Source organism: Enhydra lutris, unplaced genomic scaffold, assembly GCF_002288905.1.
Source record: "Enhydra lutris kenyoni isolate GAN:26980312 unplaced genomic scaffold, ASM228890v2 scaffoldscaffold10, whole genome shotgun sequence".
Classification (NCBI taxonomy): Eukaryota; Metazoa; Chordata; class Mammalia; order Carnivora; family Mustelidae; genus Enhydra; species Enhydra lutris.
The window spans coordinates 36,199,837-36,227,242 of NW_019154094.1; the positions used below are offsets into that span (position 1 = coordinate 36,199,837).

The 27,406-nt window shown below is 40.3% G+C and overlaps 1 protein-coding gene across 1 annotated transcript in view; it reads left to right on the top strand.

Annotated features, from left to right (window-relative positions):
* The first annotated feature begins 8,478 nt into the window (after nt 1–8,478).
* Nucleotides 8,479–27,406, top strand: part of LOC111144271 (ADP ribosylation factor like GTPase 8B) — a 50,037-nt gene continuing 31,109 nt past the window's right edge. The window contains exon 1 of the mRNA XM_022498502.1: nt 8,479–8,764. Coding sequence (XP_022354210.1) covers nt 8,642–8,764 — 123 coding nt within the window. The 5' untranslated portion in view covers nt 8,479–8,641. The remainder of the gene's footprint in view (nt 8,765–27,406) is intronic.

Below are 27,406 nucleotides of genomic sequence, written 5' to 3' on the forward strand. Positions count from 1 at the left end.
TCATCTCAGTTTTCAGCCAACACAGTCAATATTTCTGGCAGCATTGCACAGCCATTAATTTTAGTTTTTTTTCCCCTTGGCTGTTTAAGGAAATAAGGTATCAGACCAGAAAAATCCCTCAGAGTCCCATCAACTTTGGGATGCACCCTCCTTCCAGCATAGACATGTGGGTATTGAAGTGGATGTTCAAGAATTTGCATAGGACCTTTGAGATAATCTCTGTTCCAGTGCCCCAGCTGATTACAACTGAGATATTGATCCTTGGACCAGCATTTTGATGGACCCCTAGGAGGGTGCAATGGGGGAGGACCAGGTGTTATTCTAAGTGCCTTGTGATGTGGGAAGCAACGGAAGAAGAAAAGTTATTAAAGTTCCTTACTATCGGGGCGCCTGGGTGGCTCAGTGGGTTGGGCCGCTGCCTTCGGCTCAGGTCATGATCTCAGGGCCCTGGGATCGAGCCCCGCATCGGGCTCTCTGCTCAGCAGGGAGCCTGCTTCCTCCTCTCTCTCTACCTGCCTCTCTGCCTGCTTGTGATCTCTCTCTGTCAAATAAATAGGTAAAATCTTTAAAAAAAAAAAAATTTAAAGTTCCTTACTATCTACAGTCCACTGACAAGCCCTTGAAACAGGCAGAGTGACATTTTTCTAGGGACCCAACTGCCACGATGTTAAACTTTGCTAAGGGCAAAAGGCAATCCTTGCCCAACCCCTGTGATCCTGTGTAAGTCTACTTTACATATAAAAAGTCTTAGGGAATCTTCTTTATCTCTACCCCACGAGACACGTGTTGGCAAGCATCCTCCCAAGCATGTGACCCCTGATATACATCTGAAGGGTCTCATGACTCTGGCTTTATGAGGCAGTAATAAATGACCTTTTCCCAACAGTAGCTAGCCCCCTCCAGGTCCTGGAAACCTTTCTTCCAAAATTCCTTAGAGACTTACACTGTCCCTAACCCCCTCCCACCTTCAAAGTATACAAATGCCATTCCTCATGACCCCAGTGCGGTACTTTCTGCCCAAGGGTCCTGTACCTGCGCTTTAATAAAATGACTTTTTTTTTTTTGCACCAAAGACGTCTCAGGAATTCTTGCTTGGCCCTTGGCTTCGAACCCTAACATCTTCACTATGTCAACTTGGAGATGGCGAACCCTAACGTCTTCACTATGTCAACTTGGAGGTGGCGTGGCTCTGAAGCAAATAGCTAGCAGACCTTTGTTTACATTGTTGTTCCAAAGTCCTTTCAAAGTATTCCACTGTGGCCATGAGTTGAGTCAGGCTGGTAGCCTCCCAACTCGTTTTCTGCCCATTTACTGATCCACTAATCTCAGGAGATAATCCATTTACAAGTCGGGCAGCCAGAGCAGGTTGGGTGACCTCTTTGTTGTACGGAACCCAGAAGATTCATCTTTCTTTTGTTTGCAGGTGCAGATATTGAACTAATCAATGCAGTCAGGGAAGACCCTCTGAATGGCTTCTAAAAGATCAGTTGCTCCTTTGCCAGCTTTTGTGGGTCCATGAAGGAAACCTATTAAAGACCAAGGATCTCAAATATCATCCTGGAGGGTTTGCCATTTTTGGGCTTCACCAGGTCCTATCAACATGTACAAGTGCTGATAAAGATCCAGCAGCCTGGAAGCATCAGTCCTGAAAATGACTCAAAATTTCTTCCAAAAACTTCTGGGATCCTCCCTGGGTTTAGAAAATGTTTTGCCTATAGCCCTAAGTTTCACCTTTGACCAAGGAGTGAAAGGTGCTAAGGAGGACCTCCTGCAACCTCAGGTGGTTTTATTTTAGAGGGTAACTTTAATAGCCTCTTGAGTGTGGAAAGGCAATTAGGAGGGAGGAGTAGGGGACTGGGAGCACTCTGGTAAAGAATAGAGGGAGTAGGAGGGGTCTCATGAGTCTCAGTCTTCTGTCTTAGGGATCTCGTGTCTTTAATTTTTCATTAGCCTTTGTAATGACTCTTTCAACGAAGCAATTTTGAAATCTGGAAGCCTGTTGGATGTTAAAAACAGGTATTCCAGGGGTGCCTGGGTGGCTCAGTGAGTTAAAGCCTCTGCCTTGAGCTCAGGTCATGATCCCAGTGTCCTGGGATCAAGCCCCGCATCGGGCTCTCTGCTCAGCGGGGAGCCTGCTTCCCTTACTCTCTCTTTGCCTGCCTCTCTGCCTGCTTGTGGTCTCTGTCTGTCAAATAAATAAATAAAATTAAAAAAAAAAAAAAAGAAATTCCAGATTGACCAGTTAAAGGTCTCATTCCTGCAGTTAAGCCTTGGTTTGCCAAAATGGAGGCTAGGGATTCTGTTTTAGGCCTATTGTCTCCCTCACCCCTGCCTTTTAAAAACAATCTTAATTACTCTATGGACTTGATAAAGTTTCAATATTTATTTATCAATTGTTAACTATTGTAATAAATTTTACAAATGCAATTGGTGAAGGTATGAAGGGAAGAGGGTTATGGGAACTCTTCATACTATTTGCTCAATTCTCTGTAAGCCAAAAACTTTTCCCTGCCAGAAGTAAAAGCTGTTAAAAAGAAAGAAAGAAAGAAAGAAAGAAAAGAAGAAAGAAAGAAAGAAAGAAGGAATTATTTCCTTTCATGTAGAATCCCTTCCTGAACATTTCAATTAGGCTGCTTTGAAATAGTAAGATTTTAGAGGGTAGAGGTTCTTAAGTTTTATTTTACCCCAAACCTTCTCTTCATACATAAGGAAGCTGAAGCCCAGAAAGGAGAGGGGACTGGCCCGAGATCACACAGTTATTTATATTTAAAGCCAAAATAAGAACTTTTTATTCAACATAAGCCTTTTTCTTCCTAGCAGAGAGCTCTTTGCACCATCCCACACTGCATTAAGTATGTTTTTTTACGTATGGAATTCTCATATAATTGGATTTTCTTAAACTGGGGTTGACTAGCTCAGTTTTAGAATAATGAAGACGTTCCTTTTGTAAGGATGAGGGCAGACTACCCCAAGATGCACCACTTTGGCATGGTGATTATTCTGAGCTGACGACAACTGTGATCCTACAGGCTCAAGAGAAACTTTTGCACCTCCTTTACCTACCTAGAAGAAACTAAATTGGGGGTCTTTCCCAGAATAAGGATTATTAGTAGAGATAAATTTTATTTGAGTGACCCATCTGTATCACAGGGCTAACATCTAATTACCAAACTTCAAGGATGCCTGATTGGCTCAGTAGGTGTTGGTCTTGGAGTTGTGAGGTTGAGCCCCAAGTTGGGTGTAGAGATTAGTTTAAAAAAAATAAAATCTTTGAAAAAAAAAATTAACAAACATCTGCTCTTCGTATCAACCCTGTGAAGTGCATTCCTTTACTCTGAAGTCCCAGACCCCTGTCCCCTTTTCCTTAGTTCAGGATGACATAAACACCTCACTCTGCCTGTCTTTGGAATTTCCATGTCTGTGTGGATTCCCTATATGTGTGCTATTAAATTTTCTTTTTCTCCTGTGAATCTGTCTCATGTCAATTTATTTCTGAGTACAGCTAGAAGGACTTGTGAGAGAATCGGAATTCTTCCTCCCTGACACCCCTAAAGAGAACTCCCCGTTTCTTTCTTCCTTTTACCTGAGGTCAACAGTCTCCTTTGAAAAGGCAGAGCTGACCTTCTGCCCCTTGCAGATTCGGGGGGCTATCTATATGACCTGAGGTGATATCCATGGGTAATGAAAAATCCTGGCTCCTTGACAGACTTGGCCGACATGCAGAAATGTCCCGTGGAGGAGGCCCAGCTGCCGTCATTTTAAGATGCTCTGAGGCTGATAATGAGGCCAGTGGGAACATATGGAATGTGTCACACCCATTTTATTCTTTGGCCAAAACTATTATCCTGTTAGACAAGTGTGAAGCTAATATAACAGATGCCTAAGTGACTGCCTCATTTGCTCAAAATGAATTTATTGATTTAAGTAGAAATGGTTCCCTGTCCTTAAGGAGATTACAGTTTAAAATCCTCCCTAACTGTGATATTACCTCATCCGTGCCTCAGTTTTCTGATAGCTAAAACAAGAATGGTCTTCAAGGATGCATCCCTAGTCTGTTGGCATAGAATTTTATGTTTCTTATTACAACAGCCATGAGGTAAACATATCAGTCCATCTTCCCTCTTACCCCACACAATCCACACTCACAGGACACTGGGATTCCTGACCTTTGCACATGACTTTTGAATGTGTCTGAACACGTGATCCTGCATTCCAATTCTTTTAACTTAATTGGAGACAAAGTTCAAAGGCAAGAGTGGACCCATGGGATTTAGTACAATACTAGACTGAGTTCCGCAGAAAATGCCTCTTCAATTAAAACCACAAATAAGGGGATGCCTGGGTGGCTCAGTTGGTTGGACGACTGCCTTTGGCTCAGGTCATGATCCTGGAGTCCCAGAATCAAGTCCCGCATCGGGCTCCCAGCTCCACAGGGAGCCTGCTTCTCTCTCTGACCTTCTCCTCGCTCATGCTCTCTCTCACTGTCTCTCTCTCAAATAAATAAATAAAATCTTCCAAACCCCCCCCCCACAAATAAGGGTGGTATCTTTATCCCTATTTTACAGATAAGAAAACTAGCCCCTGGATTCTTAACAAAATGTCCCAAGATACCATGTCCTAGAAATAATAACTATCATTTAGTGAATGTTAATAAGTAGAGGCACAGAGAGGTTAAACAGCTTTGATAATTTACACAGATGATGGGAAAAGGAGCTGATAATCACAATCAGCCACTCTAACTACGTAGGCTATGTGTAATAAGCACATCATCCTGCCTTTAACCACCTTACTTAGTTTAACTTAATATTATTTTAATCCTCACTCTAATGCTATGATTTAGGTATTATCAACAGTGTGCTGGTAAATGTCTAACAACTGGTTTTGTTAGGAAAGGTGGAATCCTGATTTATCATGTTTCCTAATTTTCATGGTGTGACTATTCCTACTATGGCTAATTTCAAGCTATCACTATAACATGAATGAACTCAGAATTGAAAAGACATGTTTAGTAACTTTCTACTATATGATATTTCCATTTATGGATAGAATACATGTAAATAGCTTCAGGAAATAGATAATAGAGGGGTACTTCTGTGCCTACTTGTGATCTCTCTCTCTCTCTCTCTGTCAAATAAATAAAATCTTAAATAAATAAATAAAAATAAAAATAAGAACCTATTAAATCTATTTTTTAAAAAACCTGGAGGGCCATCTGGGTGGCTCAGTGGGTTAAAGCCTCTGCCTTTGGCTCAGGTCATGATCCCAGGGTCCTGGGATCGAGCCCCACATCGGGCTCTCTGCTCAGCAGGGAGCCTGCTTCCTCCTCTCTCTCTGCCTGCCTCTCTGCCTACTTGTGATCTCTGTCTGTCAAATAAATCAATAAAATCTTAAAAAAAGAAGAAATAGACAATAGTAAACCATAGTAAAATACTAGGAAACATTTGTTTTGAGTATTTATTGCCTCTATTTTTAATAAAATGAACTTAACTGTAAGCGAACAGAAGGAGCTATAGAGTAACATCTACATGTTTCCATTTTTGTATATAAAAGAAAATTATCACACATATGTGTATATGTGTTTATTTGATAAAAAGAGTAAACTGTTAAAATGGGTTACTTCAAAGATGAGGGAATTGAGGATGTCAAGATAGATTTACTTTTTCTTGTCATGTATCTGTGTTCGATATTTTACAACCATAATATTGTGCTTATAAGACAAAAAATATTCCAGTTTTTTAAAAAGATTTCATTTATTTATTTGACAGAGATCACAAGTAGGCAGAGAGGCAGGTAGAGAGGTGGGGGGGAAGCAGGCTCCTGGCTGAGCAGAGAGCCTGATGTGGGGCTCGATCCCAGGACCCTGAGATCATGACCTGAGCCGAAGGCAGAGGCTTAACACACTGAGTCACCCAGGTGCCCCTCCAGTTTTTTTTTTTTTTTTAAAGATAGACTTAAGAGGTTCTTATTTTTAATTTTTATTTATTTATTTTTTAAGATTTTAGTTATTTGACACAGAGAGAGAGATCACAAGTAGGCAGAGAGGCAGGGGTAGCTGAGCAGAGAGCCCGATGCAGGACTTGATCCCAGGACCCTGAGATGATGACCTGAGCGGAAGGCAGAGGCTTAACCCACTGAGCTACCCAGGCACCCAATTATCCAGTTTTTTATTTTTTTTTTTATTTTTTTTTTAAAGATTTTATTTATTTATTTGTCAGAAAGAGAGAGAGAGAGCGAGCACAGGCAGACAGAGTGGCAGGCAGAGGCAGAGGGAGAAGCAGGCTCCCCACAGAACAAGGAGCCCGATGCGGGACTCGATCCCAGGACGCTGGGATCATGACCTGAGCCGAAGGCAGCGGCTTAACCCACTGAGCCACCCAGGCGTCCCCAGTTTTTTTTTTTAAGGGAAACTAGAATTAGAGGGTAAGAATGACTTTTTCATTGAATAGTATTAGAGGTGAAGAGAATTACAATTGTAAAGGTTGAAAAATGTTTAATTTCTCATTTTAAAATTAGTGTTTATTGGTTCATTGTCCTTCCCACCAGAATGAAAGCTCTGTGATGGCCAGCACTTAAGTACCTACTTGTAGTAAGTACCTACTACAACGTCATGGTTCCAGCCACCATCATCGCTCCCTTAAACTAATAGAAGAGCTTCCTAACCATCTCACTGCTTCTATTCTTTCTCTCTGCATTAGCTTGCTAGGGCTGCCATAAGAACGAACCACACACTGGATGGCTAAAAATCACAGTTTGTCTCACAGTTCTGGAGGCTACAAGTCCAAGACCAAGATGTTGGCCAGGTTGGCTCTTTCCGAAGCTGTAAGAGAGACTCTCTCCTGTGCCTCTCCACTTGTGATGTGGTTTTGGAATATAGGTGAGGTTTGGTGCAGTGAGGTCCGGAACCCACCACCAAGAAAGAATTGAAACATCTTTGGTGCAAAACGGTGGTTTTATTAAAGCACAGGACAGAATCCCTCAGTAGAAAGAGGGACTGCCCCAGAGGCCTTGAGAAGTGGCTGATTATATACTCCGGACCTGGGGGAAGTAGGGAAAAGGGAGGTTTCAAAAGTAGTTTCATATGCTAAAGGGGCCCAACTTGCAAGATACCTACAAGATACCAGAGGTCTTGCCATTGTCAAGTTAAGGTTGTTTTCCCCTCTAGCGAGGTATATTAGCATTTAGTTGGGAGCTTCCTGGAAGAATATCATACAAGTCCCACCCAGGAGTGGGCGGGTGGGGGGAGGTTGCAGGTGTCAGCTTGTGCTTTGCCTTCTGCTCCCTCATCATTAGCTCTCTGTGGCTTGCTGGCTAGTCCTTGGTGTTCCGTGGCTTGCAGCTGCAACACTTTAGTGTCTGCCTCTATCATCACATGGTCTTCTCTCCTGTGACTGTGTATCTTCTGCTACTCTTATAAGGACACCAGTTGTTTTGGATTAAAAGCCCACTCTACTGCAGTATGACCATCTTCACTGATTATGTCTGCAATGGCCTTATTTCCAAACAAGGTCACATTCGGAGGTATTGGGGGCTAGGAGTCCAACATATCTTCTGGAGGGACAGAATTCAACCCATAATGCCTTTCCATAGCTAATTCTCCATGGAACTACTAAAGTTCACTTAAAAAAAAAAACTTTAAAAAAATATTTTATTTATTTGTGGAGTGCCTGGGTGGCTCAGCGGTTTAAAGCCTCTGCCTTCGGCTGGGGTCATGATCCTGGGGTCCTGGGATTGAGTCTGGCATTGGGCTCTCTGCGCAGCAGGGAGCCTACTTCCCTTCCTTTCTCTGCCTGCCTCTCTGCCGACTTGTGATCTCTGTCTGTCAAATAAAATCTTTAAAAAACAAACAAACAAACAAACAAACAAAAAGATACCTAGAGAAGTCTCATTCCCATTCCTGTCTCTGGCCATCCAGTTTCTTCTAGCCTATAAGAAACCGTTTTCATTGGTCTTCTAGGATTTCTTTTTGCAAATACAATACATACTTGTATATATGTACAGAGCATTTACAGTCCTTGAAAACATTTCCAGGACATCATTTCATATCAGTTCATACAGAATTTCCTCATTTGTTTTTATAGCTGCATAATAGTCCCTTTTGGGGCCACACTGATTTTTTAAATCCGTTTCTGCTTGATAAACATTTGTGGCTCCCCTGCTTTTGCTATTACCAAAAATGTAGGAAGGGATTTTTATGCCATGCTCAATCTCCCAGAGTCTTGAAGATTTTCCGCATAGAGCCGACTGTCAATAAACAATTGTAGAAAGAACGATGAGCTAGCTAATCAACGTTAATGAGTAAGGGAGGGGTGGTAGGGAGCCCAAGGGCAGCTCCCCGGCCCCGGTGCTGCAGGGAGGCTCCAGCAGGTGGCGCTGCAGGCGGCAGACGCGCCTGGCCGGGCAGGCCACGTCGCTCTTGCCGTGTGTGCCGGTGGTGGCGCGCGGACGAGCGTGTGGGGTAGGGCGAGTCATATGACCCGCTCGGCTTCCTGGCTTCGGCCGCCGCCGCCCGCCTGTGTCCGCCAGTGGTGTGCCGCGGCCCCGAGGAGCCGTTGAGGGGTCGGGGCTGAGGCCCGCTTGTGTGGGTGCCGTCACTGCTGCTGTCCTCCCGCCCTCCCGTCCGTTCTCCCTCCCGGCCGCCATCATGTTGGCGCTCATCTCCCGCCTGCTGGACTGGTTTCGCTCGCTCTTCTGGAAGGAGGAGATGGAGCTGACGCTGGTGGGGCTGCAGTACTCCGGCAAGACCACCTTCGTCAATGTCATCGCGGTGAGTGCCGCCAGCTCACCCGCCCGGGGCGCCGCAGCCCGCGAGTCCCGCCCGGCTGTTGCCCGAAGGCCCGGGCCGGGGCTGCCCTCAGCGCGATGGGGCTAATGAGAGTGGGACGAGGGGAGGAGGCAAGCCGTTCCTGTCACCTTCGCGGGGGCCGAGGTTTGGAGTTCCCGCGTGTTGGTGACCGAGGGGTAGCGCTGGATCGGCAGTCGAAAGGTTAATTCTATTTAGTCACCTTCTACAGAAAGCTAGGTGCTCAGCGCAGCCGGAGCTTGGAAGGGGTAAAATCGGCCTGGTCGCGTTTTTAAGGATTGGGTTTCCTTCGGGTTTGGTCTGTGGGGGCACCTGCAGGGTTAACGCCTGTCAGTTCCCCGAAGGGTGGGATTTGGCAAGCTGTCCGTCGGTCCCGTGAGGACGCGTGAGACTCCAGAGCGTCCCTCAAGTAGCCACTCCGGACTGAGAGCCCCATCGTGAGGAAAGCAGGAGACCGGTGTGGGCTCCTTCCCGAATTACGTGGGCAGTATGTTCCCTGTAATTTAGTTACTAGGTTTCAGTCGTTCCTCTGTCGGGGGCGGGGAATCAAGTTTATTGCTGCTGGTCTCGCTGGTAGAAACTGGGGAGAAACCCTTCCATCCAGTCCAGTTCGCTGTAGCCCGCAGCATTTATTTAGCCAGGCAGTTAGGGGTTTCTGCTTTTTCAGAGCCAGTAGTCGGAAAAGATGGATCTGTAGTCACTCAGCTTCCTTGAAAAAGGAAGGGTTGATCTTTTATGAGGGTGATTCTTCCTTGAAAGGGAGGGTGGAACAGAAAGGGAGGGAGGGCGCCCCAATTTTAAATATTTATTTGAGAGCATGTGAGAAAGAGCGAGCGCAAGCGGGGGGTAGAGGTAGAGGTAGGGGGAGAGGGAGAAGCAGACTCTGGATGAGCAGGGAGCCTGATGCGGGACTCAACCCCAAGACCCTTGGATCATGACCTGAGCCTAAGGCAGATGCTTAACTGTCTGAGCCACCCAGGTGCCCCTGTACTAGAGTTTTTATACCATACAGAAAAGATAAGATCTCAGTTAATTGCAAATTTTCTGGTTTTCCCTTCAGATAAGTATTGAAGTCTCCTGGGGCGCCTGGGTGGCTCAGTGGGTTAAAGCCTCTGCCTTCGGCTCAGGTCATGATCCCGGGGTCCTGGGATTGAGCCCCACATCTGGCTCTCTGCTCGGCAGGGAGCCTGCTTCCCTTCCTCTCTCTGTGCCTGCCTCTCTGCCTGCTTGTGCTCTGTCAAATAAATAAATAAAATCTTAAAAAAAAAAAAAAGAATTGGAGTCTCCTTAGAACCCTATCCTTTTGACGACACTCAATTAATATACAGTGTACATGTAGTTGTATTACTACAATTAATTGTTGTATTTGTTGCAGAGTAGTTATGCTTGGGAAACCTGAAAAAGTTCAGTAAATCTTTGAAGAGCTTGTAAAGACATAAGCCTGAAAATCATGCTTACTGTATTTTTCATAGATGGTGTAGCTTAAATGTGAACAAGAACTTTCAAGTCAAGGAACTGTGGGTTTGCATTCTGGCTCTGCCACTTAGCAGCTTTGTATCCTCTTTCAGTCCTTGCTTTCTCATCTATTAAATAGAGATGATAATAGGTTTGTTAAAGAGTTGTTCTGGGGAGTAAATGAAATGACGGATGTTAAGTGACTGGCACCATGCTCCCCATAGAAGGGACTAGGTAAGTGGTGCTGTTACTTGTAGCAGATATACTTCTTTAATGCAGACGCAGTGTTTTGAACAATATTCAGAAGGTCATTAGCTGGGGTCATTTCCTTCCTTGAAACTGATTTATCTAAATGTGGCTTCCAGTAGTGGATTTGTGGATTGTAGCAAACAATCACATCATGCACACCCCCCCATTAAAAAATACTGTATTAGATTATTTTAACAGCAGAGCTTCTGGAAACCTTTTGACTTCAAAGTGAACTAACTGGTGATTCCATTATTTTTTTTAATTAAACAGTTCATTTTGAATTACGATGTGGGTAGGTTTGGGTTAGAAAAAAATCTGGACTGTAGTTGGTTGTAGCATTTAAGATGCTGAAAAAAAAAGAGACCTCCGTAAATTTCATACCTTTTTTTTAAAAGTATTTTATTTCTTTATTTGACAGGCAGAGATCACAAGTAGGTAGAGAGGCAGGCAGAGAGAGAGGAGGAATCAGGCTCCCTGCTGAGCAGAGCTGGATGTGGGGCTCGATGATCCCAGGACCCTGGGATCATGACCTGAGCCGAAGGCAGAGGCTTTAACCCATTGAACCACCCAGGTGCCCCAATTTCATACCTTAAAAAAAACAAAACAAAACAAAACTCAGACTCTAACTTAAATCTGTGATTATTAAGAATATATTGAGGGGACACCTGGGTGGCTCAGTGGGTTAAGCAGCTGCCTTCGGCTCAGGTCATGATCCCAGCGTCCTGGGATCGAGTCCCACATTGGGCTCCTTGCTCATCAGGGAGCCTGCTTCTCCCTCTGCCTCTGCCTGCCATTCTGTCTGCCTGTGCTTGCTCTCTCTCCCTCTCTCTCTCTGACAAATAAATAAATAAAATCTTTAGGAAAAAAAAAAAAAGAATATATTGAGGACAAGGAAAAGGTTAGTAATTTTTACAGACTTTTAGATAAAAACAATATTTCCAAAATAGTAAATTTAGCCTTATATTTGAAAAAATTAACTGAACTATTCTTTGTATTTTGTGTAAAATATTTGATTTGTAGACTCAAACACCGATGGTTTGAGTGCTTTGTGTCACTTTAGAAAGTAGCTTGCCCAGTATGAAAAGCCTCGTGAATGCCAGTTTTCTTTTGGTAAAAGTTGACTTTTTGCATAAAATGCGGCTTTCTTTATCTTCTGCTTTAAAAGTTAAGAAAAATTTCAGAAATGTCATTTAACTCACTCAAAAGGTTTGTGAAGCTTTATTATTTTGTATGGTTTGGCTCATTCTGAAATTAGGCATTTTATTAACAGAGAGGTTCATTCCTAAAATTCATATTCTTATTGTTTCAAAAATGGAATGATGCTTGATTTTATCTAATATTTTTACATAGACACCCTGAACATACAGAGTGTTGTCTTTGTTTTGAACATTAAAAAACTCTAGTCTTTAATTTTGTCATTAACGTTAGGGAATGAACTATTATTGCTTATTGCTAAGTATTATGGCAGTTATTGCGTAATAAATCATGTGTCCTATATGTGTAATGTATGTTGAGTAATCTTTAGCAGAGACTCTTACATGGGTTACAGGAATTACTAAGAAATGTTTAATAGGATTTACCAAAGTGTTATAGGCCAACTTTTATAGATATAGTGTGTTTTAGAAATGAATAGTATAAAAGTTTACATTTTTTGAAGTATTGATACAAAATTGGTTAATCCAAGGAAAAGTTTATTATTGCTGAGAATTAGGAAAAGGAAATATTTGGAACAATTGTAGAAATTTGAACCTAGAATCTTTTTTTTTTTTTTTTTTAAGATTGTTTATTTTAGAGAGAGGGAGGGAGAGCACAGGCTCTTTAGTGTGTGCGCGGGGGAGGGGCAAAGGAAGAGAATTTAAAACCGACTCCCTGCTGAGCGTGAAGCTCCCCTGGGGCTGGGTCCCAGGACCCTGAGATTATGACTTTAGGCAAAACCAAGAGTCAGATGCTCAACCGATTGAGCCACCTAGGTGCCCCAGAATCAGTTTTTCAGAGTTTGTAGAAACTTTAATTAAAGTGGTCTAACTTTACTCCCTTTTAATAGGTGTAGCTGGAGAATCCCGAAAAGTAAGTGAAATTTGTAAGACAGCTAACTAGTAGCAGAGATAAAATTAGAACCTAGGGGCTAGTTCACTTTCTAATTTTCTGGTCTACCTCTGTGAAGTCTAGCTGAGATTAGGATCATAGAACTGTGGATTAGAAGATTTTAATCTTTTAAAAAAACTTTAAAAAATATGTTTGTTCATAAATATACTCTTGTTATGAATCTAGATAACATTTTAAACCCAGGCATCTTAAGCATGTTGATTAACATTTGAGGACTATGTGTGTGTGTTTCTGTGTGTGTGTTTGTGTGTGTATCTTTCTATGTATATATGAGGACATGAATTAAGGGGAAAGAATGATTATATAAAGTATAAAGATGTATATATAAATTATATTATGTTTGGACATTTAAATAACTGGCTAACAGGCATTGTTGCGTTACTGAGTTATGTTTATTTTCTTTAAAAAGCAGAAATAATTCTGGGTTTGATCAGAATGTTTATTACTTAATTACTCTGGAGTAAGAATGGGCAAAATAGTTTTTAAAGAAACTGTAATGTGGCTCAAGTCTACAGGTTAGTACATTTGTAATTTTATTGTAGAAACTAACCTTCCAGTGAGGTGGTCTTCAAATGCACGTTTGGAATTATAGCACATGAGGCATCCTGCCAAGGAGCCTCTCTTCCAAGTTCTTTACCCTCTTCCCTATTCCCATTATTTTTTCCATGCAGACCTAGAATATCAAAAGTCAAATGTTCTCATTAAGAAGTTGTTATAGTGCAATAATCCATTTTATGTTACTGACTTAGCTACTCACAACTTAAAGCTCTTTTTAACCTCAAAGATAAAGTGGATTATCACTGAACATGGATACAAAATGCATTGCTCCTATAAAAACTAGTTACTTAAATATTATTTTTAGATTTTTTTTTTCTGATTATCAAAATAAGACAGGGTCATTAGTAGAAATTTGAAAAGGATAGTATAGAGTAGAGGAAACTTTCTTTTTAAAAAGATTGTATTTATTTGACAGAGAGAGACACAGTGAGAGAGGGAACACAAGCAGGGGGAGTGAGAGAGGGAGAAGCAGGCTTCCTGCCAAGCAGGGAGCTGGATGCCGGGCTCATCCCAGGATCAGGGGATCATGCCCTGAGCTGAAGGTAGATGTTTAATGACTGAGCCACCCAGGCATCCCTAAAGTAGAAGAAACCTATCTTCACCATCCAGCGTTACCTATTGTCAATATTTCAAAGTGTTTCCTTTTTGTCTTTATTATTATTTAAAAAAATTTTTTTATTTATATATTTATTTTGAGAGAGAGCAGGAGTGGCGGGGGGAAGGGGGGAGAAGCAGAGGCCAAGGGAGAAGCATACAGGAGGCTCAAGCCCAGGATCCTGATATCATGAGCTGAGCCAAAGGCAGACACTTAACCAACTGAGCCACCCAGGCGCCGCCCCTATTTATTTATTTATTTATTTATTTATTTCTTCTTCTTCTTTTTTTTTTTAATGGATATATCCAAACACCTTTTTAAAAGTTTTGAGATGATACCTAGTTTGTTTTAATTGTGGTGTATATATTTTTCTGTGTGTAAAACCATTTTAATGCCTTTATAATTTATTGTTATGGCATATCTTGTGGCTGTACCATAATATATATTTTTTTATTTTTTTATTTTTTTTATAAGGCACTTTTTTTTTTTAAAGATTTTATTTATTTATTTGACAGAGATCACAAGTAGGCAGAGAGGCAGGCAGAGAGAGAGGAGGAAGCAGGCTCCCTGCTGAGCAGAGAGCCCGATGGGGGACTCGATCCCAGGACCCTGAGATCACGACCTGAGCCGAAGGCAGAGGCTTTAACCCACTGAGCCGCCCAGGCGCCCCTGTACCATAATATATTTGATCATTTCCTCATTATTGGACATTTGAGTAATTTTGAGTTTTGCTATTTTACATCATTGTGTTCTGTATTTCCTAAGGATGAGTTCCAGAGTTACATCACTAGGTCAGAAGATAGGAATATATTTCTTTCTTTTTTTTTTTTAATTTTATTTTTATAAACTTATAATATATTTTTATCCCCAGGGGTACAGGTCTGTGAATCGCCAGGTTTACACACTTCACAGCACTCACCATAGCACATACCCTCCCCAATGTCCATAACCCCACCCCCCTCTCCCAACCCCCCTCCCTCCAGCAACCCTCAGTTTGTTTTGTGAGATTAAGAGTCACTTATGGTTTGTCTCCCTCCCAATCCCATCTTGTTTCATTTACTCTTCTCCTACCCCCCTAACCCCTCACATTGCATCTCCACTTCCTCATATCAGGGAGATCATATGATAGTTGTCTTTCTCCGATTGACTTATTTCGCTAAGCATGATACCCTTTAGTTCCATCCACGTCGTCGCAAATGGCAAGATTTCATTTCTTTTAATGGCTGCATAGTATTCCATTGTGTATATATACCACATCTTCTTTATCCATTCGTCTGTTGATGGACATCTAGGTTCTTTCCGTACTTTGGCTATTGTAGACATTGCTGCTATAAACATTCGGGTGCATGTGCCCCTTCGGATCACTACGTTTGTATCTTTAGGGTAAATACCCAGCAGTGCAATTGCTGGGTCATAGGGTAGTTCTATTTTCAACATTTTGAGGAACCTCTATGCTGTTTTCCAGAGTGGTTGCACCAGCTTGCATTCCCACCAACAGTGTAGGAGGGTTCCCCTTTCTCCGCATCCTCGCCAGCATCTGTCATTTGATAGGAACATATTTCATGTCAAACAGCCAAACTGCTTTTCAGAAAGTAAAGTATGCACTTTTACCTGAGAATGTCCTCTTAACAGACTTCATATATAAGGTTGGACGTCAGCTAAGCACTTGCCCCTTGTTATTTTTAGGGCAAAACATACTTAGTTTTGTTGATAAGTAAACCAACAGTATTTTTAAACTGTTCTATTAGGTAATTGCTCTGCCTCTGTTTAATGTTTAAAGACATATCTATGTTTCAGCAACTACTAAGACTGGGACTATAGAGAACATAATGCCTTTCTTAATTCTCTTTTTTATTGGGTTTTGCAGGCAAGTCATATAAATGCAGCTTATCCTCTTTAGCTCTCTGGATCTGATTTGTTTTAAACTTAATGGTGGATTGCATTAAGATTTGTATTCCAGGAATCTGGCATATTTCCATGCAGTCCTTACCTAATCTTGTCCTTTTATAGTGTGATGCTGCTTTTCTTCCAGGGGTGGGGGTGGTGTATTAGAAAATATTCTTTTCTATATCAGAATCTCAGAAAGTTTGCCAAGTAAGGATGCTTGGATAGCTCAGTTGGTTAAACATCTGACTTTTGATTTTGACTCAGGTCATGATCTCAGGGTCATGAGATCCAGTCCTTATTGGCTCTATCCTGGGTTTGGAGCCTGTTTAAGATTTTCTCTCTCTCCCCCTCTCTGCCCTTCCATTCTACCACCTGTCTCTCTTTTAAAAAAAAAAAAAAAAGGAAAAGAATGTTTGCCAGGTAGACCATTTTTGAGGCTATAGCATATGAATTTTTAAATTAATAACTTGAATATCATTTATAATTATAAAAGTTGATTCTTGTCTTTTGTGCTCATATAGGAAAGAACTAAGAAAAAATTATTAACCTATTTGCTTAATGTTCACAATTAAATGATAATTTAAGGCATTTAGTTTTTCTGGGATGTGACAAACCAAAATTGGAATCTCTAATGGGATAATTTGAGTTAATTTCTTTCTTCAAAGTCAAAACCACAAGGCTTACATTCTTTTGTGCTATTTTTTTTTTTTTAAAGGTTACACTGTTTCTTAAATTAGACATTGGGTCTTGTATTTGGATCTGATTTCAGTTTGTCTAGTTTCATACAGTAGAATAATATTCTTATTTCATATTCCAAAAGGAAATTTCTTTTATATTTAAAAAAATCACAGCTTTAGGGTTCATTTTAAAATCATCTTTAAGAATACTGTATTTTTAAAAAATTGTAATACTGACAAAATAATTTTAAGTTTCAGGTATCTAAGTAGTGACATTTCTACTTGAAAATTGAAGCTTTTCCATCTAAGCTGAGTTAGAAAAAGAATCATTTGTTATTTAAAAAAAAAAAAAACTTGGATGATGATTGGCAAAATGATCCTAAAAATGTCTTTTTACAAATTTACTTGATAATAATTACTTTAGCTCTATCTAAGTAGTATTACTCTAAGAATATATTTTGAGCCTAAATTTGTTGGCATATGAACATGGTATGAATGAGTTTATTTGGAATATGTTTAAGTGGCTGCATGAGGTAAATGGCATAGAGGTTAGGAACTGAGAGCCAGACTATTGAGGTTCAAGTCTTGACTCTTCTTCTTTGACTTGTCTTATTTTTGGCAAGTTTTTAACTCCTTAGTGTCTGTTTCCTTACATGTAAAATGGAAATAATAGTAGTTTCTACCTCAAAGAGTTGTTTTGAGTTAATACTGGTAAAACATTCTGAACAGTGTTCAAAACAAGGCAAGTAATACGGAAGTGCTCCATAAATGTTAGCTGCTAGATCGATTACTATAGTGTGCTTTTCTTGAGGGCAAGGTTTTTTGTTGCTTTGTTCACTGATATATTCCAGTACCCTGAAACAGTGCCTGACACATACTAGGTGTGCAAATAATATTTTCGAATAGACTTATTTTCATAATATAACATTAAGAAAAATGTCTTTATGAACCCACATATCCATTTTCATATTTCAGTATGCAAAGCGTACATAGTGTTAAGAATGAGAGTTAAGAACGTCGCTTCACAGTAAAAGGTAGAAAGGTAGACTGATCCCTCCAAGAAAAGAGTGGCCCTTGGCAGCACTACCTGCCCTCTAGAATTCAGGTGACCTGTACAAGTGTGTGCTTAGATTGTAATTTTAAATTTGGATAAGACCCAAATTTTGGTGTCCATTTTCCTGTTTGTTTTAGTTTTTAAACCAAGATTTGAGATTAGAGTAGGTTTAATCATTGTTGATAGCCATAAATTTGCAAGCCCCCACAGGCTGTATACTGTGTTTGTAGTAGCCCATCCTCTCTGAGATGAGGAGTGGGCTCTTGAGATTGTATGCAGGCTAGACCAGAAAGAGCTTTTGTCAGAGTTTCCTCTGTGAAGGTGGGCTAAGGTCTGGTTTAGACATTGATCACTAGACCTATTTTTTCTTGACAGCACGTTTTTCAATGGAGAAAGTTTGAATACAAGTATATGGACTTCATTATTTTTAAATAGTTCTTATCAGAGGAAAAACTAGGAAATGGAAGAAACCCAGTTTTTCTGCCTCCAAAATCTAGCTGTTTTCACTCTTGGCTTTTGGTTTCTTTATTTTGATCTTACTATTTTCTTCATTCAGTGGCTGAATTTAAAAACTTAAAACATTTGTTTCTTAAAAAGAGTAAGCATAATCCATATTGTTTTAAAAAAGAGTATATCTCCCCTGCCTGCCTCCCTGCCTACTTGTGATCTCTGTCGAATAAAAAAAAAATATTCAAACAAAAAATCATTTTTAATACCATTTGGATTTAATGACTATTAATATTAAGTTGTATATCCTTCCCATTTTCTCTCTGTTGTTTTAAATATACAAAAATATATGCTTTTTTTTGTTAGTGAGATATAATTAACGTATGATACTAATTTTAGGTGTATAACATAATGACTGCATATTTGTATATATTGCAAAATGATCATCACAGTCTAGTTAACATCCATCACCATGCATAGTTATAATTTTTTTTTAATCTCGTGATGAGAACTATTAAGATTTACTTCTTAGCAACTTTGAAATATACAGTATAGTATTATTAACTAAAGTCACCATGCTGTACATTACCTCTTATTTATTTTGTAATTGGAAGTTGTACCTTTTGGTACCCTTTACCTATTTCTTCTGCCACCATCCTGTATGTCCTGCCTCTGGCAGCTATCCATCTGTTCTCTGAGTACTACTTCTTTTTGTTTTTTTTTTTTTTTAAAGATTTCACATGTAAGTGTTTTTCTCTCTCTGACTTTTTTTACTTAGCATAATGTACAGTATATGCAGTCGTGACAGGATCATGTTGTACCTTCTGAGTGACTTCATGTAGTCTGTTTGACTTACCTACTTTGATGGCTAAAAGGCAACTCAAGTTCAGTAAGTTCAAGATGGAACTTTTATTTACTTTTAAAATTTTATTTATTAAGATTTTATTCATCTGAGAGAGAGAGTGAGCATGAGCCGGGAGCAGGGAGGAGCAGAGAAGGAGACTCTCTGCTGCGGATATGGGGCTTCAATCCCAGGACCCTGGGATTGTGACCCAAGCTGAAGGCAGATGCTTAACCTACTGAGCCATCCAGGAGCCCCAAGATGGAACTTTTGATCCCCTTCTTCTCAATCCAGGGAACCAACCTCTATCCTTTTGCAAAAAAGTTAAATGAAATGGATGTTAATAGGCTTTAATTAATCAGCATATGTATATTTTGGTTGCAGGCATTATTTTCCATTACTGAGTGATTAAAATGTTTGTGCCCAAAACTTTGTTTTTGTAATTTTCTTCAGTGTATCTGAATGTGGGCCAGTTTGACCAGTTTTAACCTTTACATACTTCTTTCATCCTGTCTCTTGCATGTGTCTTCCCAAGTTAGGATTGATCATACCACCTCCACTGTAATTTTCACCGTACTTGCTACCTTAAGAAATTCGCTTGTTTATTACCTTTGTCTTTATTATGAATGTAAGTTCCATAGGGGCAGAGCTTTGTCCTTTTTTCAATACTGTATTTTAGTGCAAAGCACTATGTCCTGCATGTAATAAGCTCTGTAAATAATGAGTGAATGAATGAATATAACAACAAAGTGTATTTATGTATACTTAAACTGTGTACAAGCTTTTGTGATAGATGGTTCATAAATGTACCAGACAAGGTTGTTTGTGGTAGAATATGTGCTTCATATTAGCCATGTATGTATAGGATACAAATACTAAGTGCCTTAAGATTGGCACAAAATGCTACCCTCACTTGACTAAGACATTGCAGGTATTTTAGAAAGGCGGTTTAGTGGGATCTTGGTGGGAATGGCCACTAAAGTGAACTACTTTTTTTTTTTTTTTTTAAAGATTTTATTTATTTGAGAGAGAAAGAGAAAGCACAAAGGGAAAGTGAGAGGGAGAAACAGACTCCCAGCTGAGCAAAGACCCTATGAGCTTGATCCCAGGAACCTTAGATCATGACCTGAGCCAAAGGCAGACAGCTTAACCAACTGAGCCACCCAGGTGCCCTTAAGTGAACTTTGAGAGTAGAGTGGTTTTCATTTATTCAGTGAGTATTTGATATAGTGTTCTAGGTGGCATAGATATAGTGAGGAACAAAACAGACATGGTTCCTTCCCTAGTGCAGCTTCCAGTATTATGGAGGGAAGAAAAGATGTTCAAAAAGGAACAGTGGGAGTAGGAAGGACACAATTGAGGGAAAGAAATTTGTTGTATTACATGTAACTTGCATGAGGGAGAAAACAAAAAACTGCAAAAGTAAATCAGTATGCATGGGGAGCCATTGAAGATTTTTGTTTGAGGGAATGAAGTAAGACCTGTTTTTCAGAGGATGAATTTAGTTATCAATAAAGAGACCAGTGAAAAGGAGCTTGGTCACAAGGCTATTACAAAGATCTGATTGAGAGATACTGAGTTAAGGAGTAAGGAAAAGATAGCTTTATTATGGAAGTAGAATGGGTGCAATTAAAAAAATTTTTTTTAAGGTTTTATTTATTTTGTTTGATAGAGGGAGACACAGCGAGAGAGGGAGCACAAGCAGTGGGAGTGGGAGAGGGAGAAGCAAGCTTCCCACCGAGTGGGGAGCCCAATGCAGGGCTTCATCCCTCTACTCTGGGACTGTGACCTGAGCCCAAGGCAGACACTTAACTACTGAGCCACCCAGGGGCTGCCAGAGGGTGCAGTTTAGTGGTTGAACCAGATGTGTAGGGCAAAGGGGGATTTGTTGTCAGAGACTTTTTTAAGGAGTTCAGTGAATGTTGGGAAATACGGTTGTTTGATCTAGTGAATATGGGGTGGAGGAGGGGGAATGAGTTTAGAAGAGATGGGTATGAGTTGAGTATAAAATGTATTATATGATTATGATATAAAGGGAATTTATATATGGGAAGTGCATTCATGCTATTATTTTTAGATATGGTGGGACTAAAACTGAGAATTAACATTTCAATTTGTATCTTTATCTTAGTAGTAGGAAACTTAGGAAGTAGTTGTTTCTCTTCAAAATAATCTTGTAGAATACTTTCTCCTGTGATTTGTGTCAGTTATCCTACCCTGCTGATGACTGCTTTGCAAACGTTACAAAATGTTCTCCACTCCTCCCGAACTGCATTTGGGGTATCTTGATTTGTTTATGGTGCCTGTGTACATGAGTCTGTGCCCAGATTGCAGGCTGTCCAGAAGAGGGCCTAATCCACAGGCCCTCCAAGCAGCTGAATGAAGGCTGTATATTCAAAGTGGCTCAGGCTCTTGTAGGCTTGGAAGCCTTCACTATTTAATTTGGAGGGGAATGTTTCTATCCCTGGAAAATGTCTGGCTTAGTTTTGCGTATTGTCTTTCTACTGAAGAGAAAAGTTGGTATGTGTAATTTGTTGTGCTTTAAACGTAAAGGATATCTGATCTCTTGGGATTTAAGTTGTGATTTTTTTTAGGTACTGGGTAAACACGTGGATAGTATTAGAGTATTTTTCTCTCTTACGGGTTTCCATTACTGATTATTTTACTGTGTGATTGAAAAGAAATTGTGATCCCCAATCTCCTTATCCCACTTAGGTTGTTTGATATTTGCTAAGAGATTCATTTAGGAGCAGAGGGAAAGGGACAGGCTGACTCCATGCCAAGTGCGTAGTCTGACATGGGCCTTGATCTCACAACACTGAGATCATAACCCAAGCTGAAATTAGCAGTCAGATGCTTAACCAACTGAACCATCCAGGAGCCTCTGTACTATGTTATACTTAAGGATAGTTATTATAATGTTGCTATACATCCTACTATTTCTTTTTTTTTTTTTTTAAGATTTATTTATTCATTTGTCAGACAGAGATCACAAGTAGGCAGAGAGGCAGGCAGAGAGAGAGGGGGAAGCAGGCTCCCCACTGAGCAGAGAGCCCAATGTGGGGCTCCATCCCAGGACTCTGAGACAATGACCTGAGCTGAAGGCAGAGACTTTAACCCACTAAGCCACCCAGGTGACCCCATCCTACTATTTCTTAGTCATCCTTTTCTACTATCTCCAACACCCAAGGGGTGTTCAATGAAAATCTTTTCATTTAATTTTTTTAGTGGAACAGTTAACTATTTTATGAAGTGCATTCATACACAAAGCATTATATGATTGTTTTAGCCCCCTTGTTAAGTAGATATTCACTGGCTTATAAAAGGAAAAAAGAGGTTAAGTGACATAGTTTTGAGATAGGGCTAGGATACAACTATAACTCGGCCTGAATGTTCTATTCCGTTAAAAAGTGAACTATGATGAATCCTTGTTTACAGACAAATCCTTTAGGACCTTGTTTTGCCACTTGATACAGTACAGCTCTTCCAAGTCTTGTGACTGAGACTAGTTTGGAAATGGGACATCACCTCTTGTGGTGTTCCTTAGCCATTTTTAGCTTTCTTTAGCAATTTATTGCCAAACACTTTAAGTCTCTTTTACTGAGTGTTTTAATATTTCTCTATATTATTCTTCCTAGGAACATTTGGAAATTTTAGTGTATGTGTGTGTGTATAGGTTTTTTTGTTTGTTTGTTTGTTTTTTGGCAGGCTTTGGAGTTGGGCTTAAATTTGCCAATGAAAATTAGCAAGATGGTTATGGGGAGAAGGAGAAATCAGGCTGTGAAATAAATGTTAGATTGTTAATGATGGAAGATACCCAAGATACCAAGCCATTTTTCTTTTGTCTACAATACATTATCTCCTGGTGCTCCTTTTCCCTTAGATGGCACTGCCTTACATATTGTTTAGATCTCAGATCTGTGGAGTCTTCTTTTTTTTTTTAAATTTTTAAAAGATTTTTATTTTTAAATTTATTTTTATTTTTATTTATTTTTTTAAGATTTTATTTATTTATTTGACAGACAGAGATCACAAGCAGGTAGAGAGGCAGGCAGAGAGAGAGGGGGAAGCAGGCTCCCTGCCGAGCAGAGAGCCCGATGCGGGGCTCAATCCTAGAACCCTGGGATCATGACCTGAGCCGAAGGCAGAGGCTTTAACCCACTGAGCCACCCAGGTGCCCCTAAAGATTTTTATTTATTTATTTGACAGATCACAAGTAGGCAGAGAGACAGACGGGAGTGGGAGGGGAGCAGGCTCCCTGCTGAGCAGAAAGCCCGATGCGGGGCTCGATCCCAGGACCCTGAGACTATGACCTGAGCCGAAGGCAGAGGCTTAACCCACTGAGCCACCCAGGCGCCCCAGATCTGTGGAGTCTTGCCTTAACTCTTCTCTAAGGCAAAGTTAATTGCCCTCTGTTCTCTTCTCATAGCACTTTGTTCAAAATTGTATATATTTGGGTCTGTTATCATCTTATCTGTCTTCACTTTCAGACTGCAAACTTTCTTATTTGTATCCCTTAAGCATAACTCTATGCCTGACTCAGGAGGTGCTCGTTATTATTGACTTAATAGAGTGAAGCAGTGTAGGGTATTGTTTAAATATATTGGGTCAGACATGCCTAAATTTGAATTCTAGACCTGTTGAGCTTTGTGACCCCCTCAAAGTTTCAGTTTCTTCATTGGTGATTCGGGAGTAAGAATAGTTGTCCCGTGGGCTCATGGTGTGAGGTAAGATAAATCAGCAAAATAGTGCCTGGCATAAATGCTCCATAGTTGATAATTACCAGTGTGGTTGATGTAATATTTGGGGATTAGGGCAGGAGTATGTGTACCAGTTAGATGACAGATGAAATGGATCTTCTCTCAGCCCTCAAGTAAGTACTGAGTAGGGATTCAGTTTCAGAGGGGGTTGAAAGGTTTCTGAGTTCCAGGATGGAGGTATGCTGGCCATTAGGGACCAATTTCTTATTCTTGATGAGAGTTCTGTCATTGTGAGAGAGAAACTGAAATTCTAGACTATCCTTTGCCATAATCCGTTATAGATGTGCTAGGATGTTTGGGGCAAATACTGAAAAATTTGCTGGTCTATTTGGTTTGTCTTCCTTTTGGTAACTGGTTGTAGTTACTAGTTTTGGTTTGGTGGAAGAGATTGTGATTGGCCTAAATTGGTATTTTACTATGTATGCTTAGTATAGCATCAATTTATAATCTTTCAGTTGATGATTGAGTTTGTATTTTGTTGTCCCTGTGGTTGAGCAACCTAACGTAGACTTGAAGCGTCTATACGAGTAATGGCCTTGGCTTATTTATTGACAGATAACTTTCAAATGCCTGAAGAATTATGCTCAAGTAGAAAGTAACATTAGGGTTTTGAAATTCGGACCTGGGTTCAAATCCCAGTTTTGCTGCTCTGTGTGTGACCTTGTGATCTTGATATCAAGTTTCCTTTTCTGTAAAATGAGGCAGGTAAGGTGAATGGTATCATGTTGCTATTATCATCATTACTGTTGTTATTAATGGTGTTAAGTCAGTGACATATGGCTTAACTAAAAACAATGATGTATTCTTGATGCAGGAACCACATTATAGCTGGAGTATTATATAAAAACATCCTTGTCACTCCAGCCTCTTCCTGTACTTCTTTTTTTTTTTTTTTAAAGATTTTATTTATTTATTTGACAGAGATCACAAGTAGGCAGAGAGGCAGGCAGAGAGAGAGGAGGAAGCAGGCTCCCTGCTGAGCAGAGAGCCCGATGTGGGGCTTGATCCCAGGACCCTGGGATCATGACCTGAGCTGAAGGCAGAGGCCTTAACCCACTGAGCCACCCAGGCACCCCTCTTCCTGTACTTCTAACTCCTTGTACTAACTTCTGACTTCCTGTACTTCTGACTCCTTACCAAGCTCCCCACCTGATGGTAGTAAGTGGGTTTGTAGACAGCTACTGAATAAAAAATGATGGTAGCATTTAGAAGACAGAGCAATTTGGAACCTGAGCATTGTACAATGACTCAGTATTTCATGACTGCCCATCATTTAAGAGCTGTGTTTCAATATGAAGCAGTGCTGGTAACACTGACTGGGCTAATGGAGTAGCTTTACAATGTTTGGTGTTTCTTCAGGGACACCCAGAGCGAGCCAGGGGGTGAAAAACAGATTCTGAAAGAGAAAATGTATTCAGACTATGCTGTACTGCCAAACTGATAACTGTAGAAGCAGAGATGTCTCTGTTGATACATAAGTAAACAGATAGCTAAAAGACTTGATGCATTCTGGTTTAAAATGTTTTTAGGGAATTAGTAACTTTAATATTTTAAAACATAAGCAGTGTTACTGAAGGTTTTACAGTGGGGAAAAGCACTAAGCAATCCACATGATGTTACTAGTGGAGGAAATAAGGTTGCAGATAAAGGAGAGGCAGGAAAAGGTTCCAAGTTGGAGATAAAGGACGAAGAAAGTAAAATCCAGATTTTAGTGTATTCTAATGATAGGTGCCAAAGTTAGTTTTCTCCAGAGTCTGATGTCAGAATTGTATTTATAAACATTTTCTTCCACTACTTCTCTCAGGGATGCCTGGGCTGGTCTTTTTTTTAAAAGATAAGGAAGAGAGTATTGCTGTTTTATGATAGACCTGTGGAGCAGGGTTTCAAGAACTTCATTTATCTTCTAGTTGGGAAAGAGATCTGATAAGAGGTCATGAATACACTGTAGTCTGGCATGATATGGTGTAATCCTTAGATATTACATTATTACATTTGGAGGCTTTTTCATTCTAATATTTAAAAGTTCTTAGTAGCAGTAGAAGTTATGGGTTAAATTCTAAACTAGGAGACACTTTTCTGGTAACTTCTCAGTAATGTCTCTGACATTTATTTAATTGGAGATCTAAATAGCCACTAATGGCTCTTACAGTTTCAGTGAGCAATGAAGTTTATTGTCTCGGAAGTAGAATGAAGTAGACTGAGAAAATTATATAAAATGTTCATCACCAGTTAGATTTCTTAATAGCCCAGAAAAACCTCTGTATAAATTCTTTTAAAGAAATGGAGCTGACCAGGAAGCAAAAGTAGTTAATGGATGATGTTGTACCTGGGAATTCTGAATGAGTCAATTCAATTCCTGCAGGGTGTCCTGTGTCTCAAAGAAATTAGGGCAATATGTGATACAAAGCTTGCAGGGCTCCCAGTGGACCTCCTAGTTGTATTTTTTCAGAGGTAGCAGTGGTCATGGCATCTTCCTATACAATATGTGATTAGCTTGTTTTCTTCACTTTAGGGACTAGGCACAACAGTTTTAAAAATAATGTTCTCTGGTTGGTTCATCAGGAAGGAACTAAAAGTCATGGCTAAATTCCAACACAGACTGATCTTCTAATCTTGTCCTTAATTCTCTATTTAGTGAGTGTTAGAGCAGGTTTCCGGACTTCTTAAAACTAATCCAAGGGTACAGTAAGAAAAGATAGAGTGAGGGATGCACTGTATGTGTGGAACTGTGGTTCGTTGTATTCTGAAAATTTTAGGTTTGAATAAATGTTTACTGGGTTATGAGAGAACATTGGTGGGTTTACCACCAGTAATCTCCTGATGGGGGTGTGGGTTAGTATTCCGCCACTCCCCTACCTTCTACACACCAGCATTTGGTTGAACAAAATTGATGAGCTAGATCATTCAGCAAATAATAGATCTCCCTTAGTCAAGGGTTATTGTCCCCAAATCACAAACAAATCCATGAGTTTATAGAACTTATGTAGATTGGTATGTATTTTCTAGCTATCCATACTCTTGCTACCTGTTACTGTCCTATGTCATTATACTTGTTTAGGAGTGTATCCACATTTTTGAATATTGTAAACTACTTTTTGGTATCAGGATAATACTAGACTCATAAAATTGGTTGGGAAATATTCTTGCCTCTTCTCTTGTATTTTTGGGGAAGAGATTATGTAGAACTGGTGTTATTTTTTATTTAAATGTTTGGTAGGGGACACCTGGGTGGCTCATTGGGTTAAATCATCTGCCTTCGGCTCAGGTCCAAGTTTTGCATTGGGCTCCTTGCTCATCAGGGATCCTGCTTCTCCCCCTGTCTTTCACTTTCCCTGCTTGTGCTCACTCTCTCTCTCTCTCTCTCTCTCTCTGACAAATAAATAAAATCTTTAAAAGTAAAATGTTTGGTAGAATTCACCAGTGACACCATCTGGGTCTGGAGTTTTTTTTTTTTTTAAGATTTATTTACTGGGCGCCTGGGTGGCTCAGTGGGTTAAGCCGCTGCCTTCGGCTCAGGTCATGATCTCAGGGTCCTGGGATCGAGTCCCGCATCGGGCTCTCTGCTCAGCGAGGAGCCTGCTTCCCTCTCTCTCTCTCTCTCTCTGCCTGCCTCTCTGTCTACTTGTGATCTCTCTCTGTCAAATAAATAAATAAAATAAAAATCTTAAAAAAAAAAAAAGATTTATTTACTTACTTGTCGGAGAGAGAGATCACAAGTAGACAGAGAGGCAGGTGTGTGGGGTGGGGAACACAGGCTCCCTGCTGAGCAGGGAGTCCTATGCGGGGCTTGATCCCAGGACCCTGAGATCATGACTTTGAACCGAAGGCAGAGGTTTAACCCACTGAGCCACCCAGGCACCCCTGCGTCTGGAGATTGTTTAAAGAGATATTAAAATCGTGGTGCCTGACTGGCTCAGTTGGTGGAGCATGTGACTATTGATCTCAGGGTTGTGAGTGTGAGTCCCACATTGACGGTA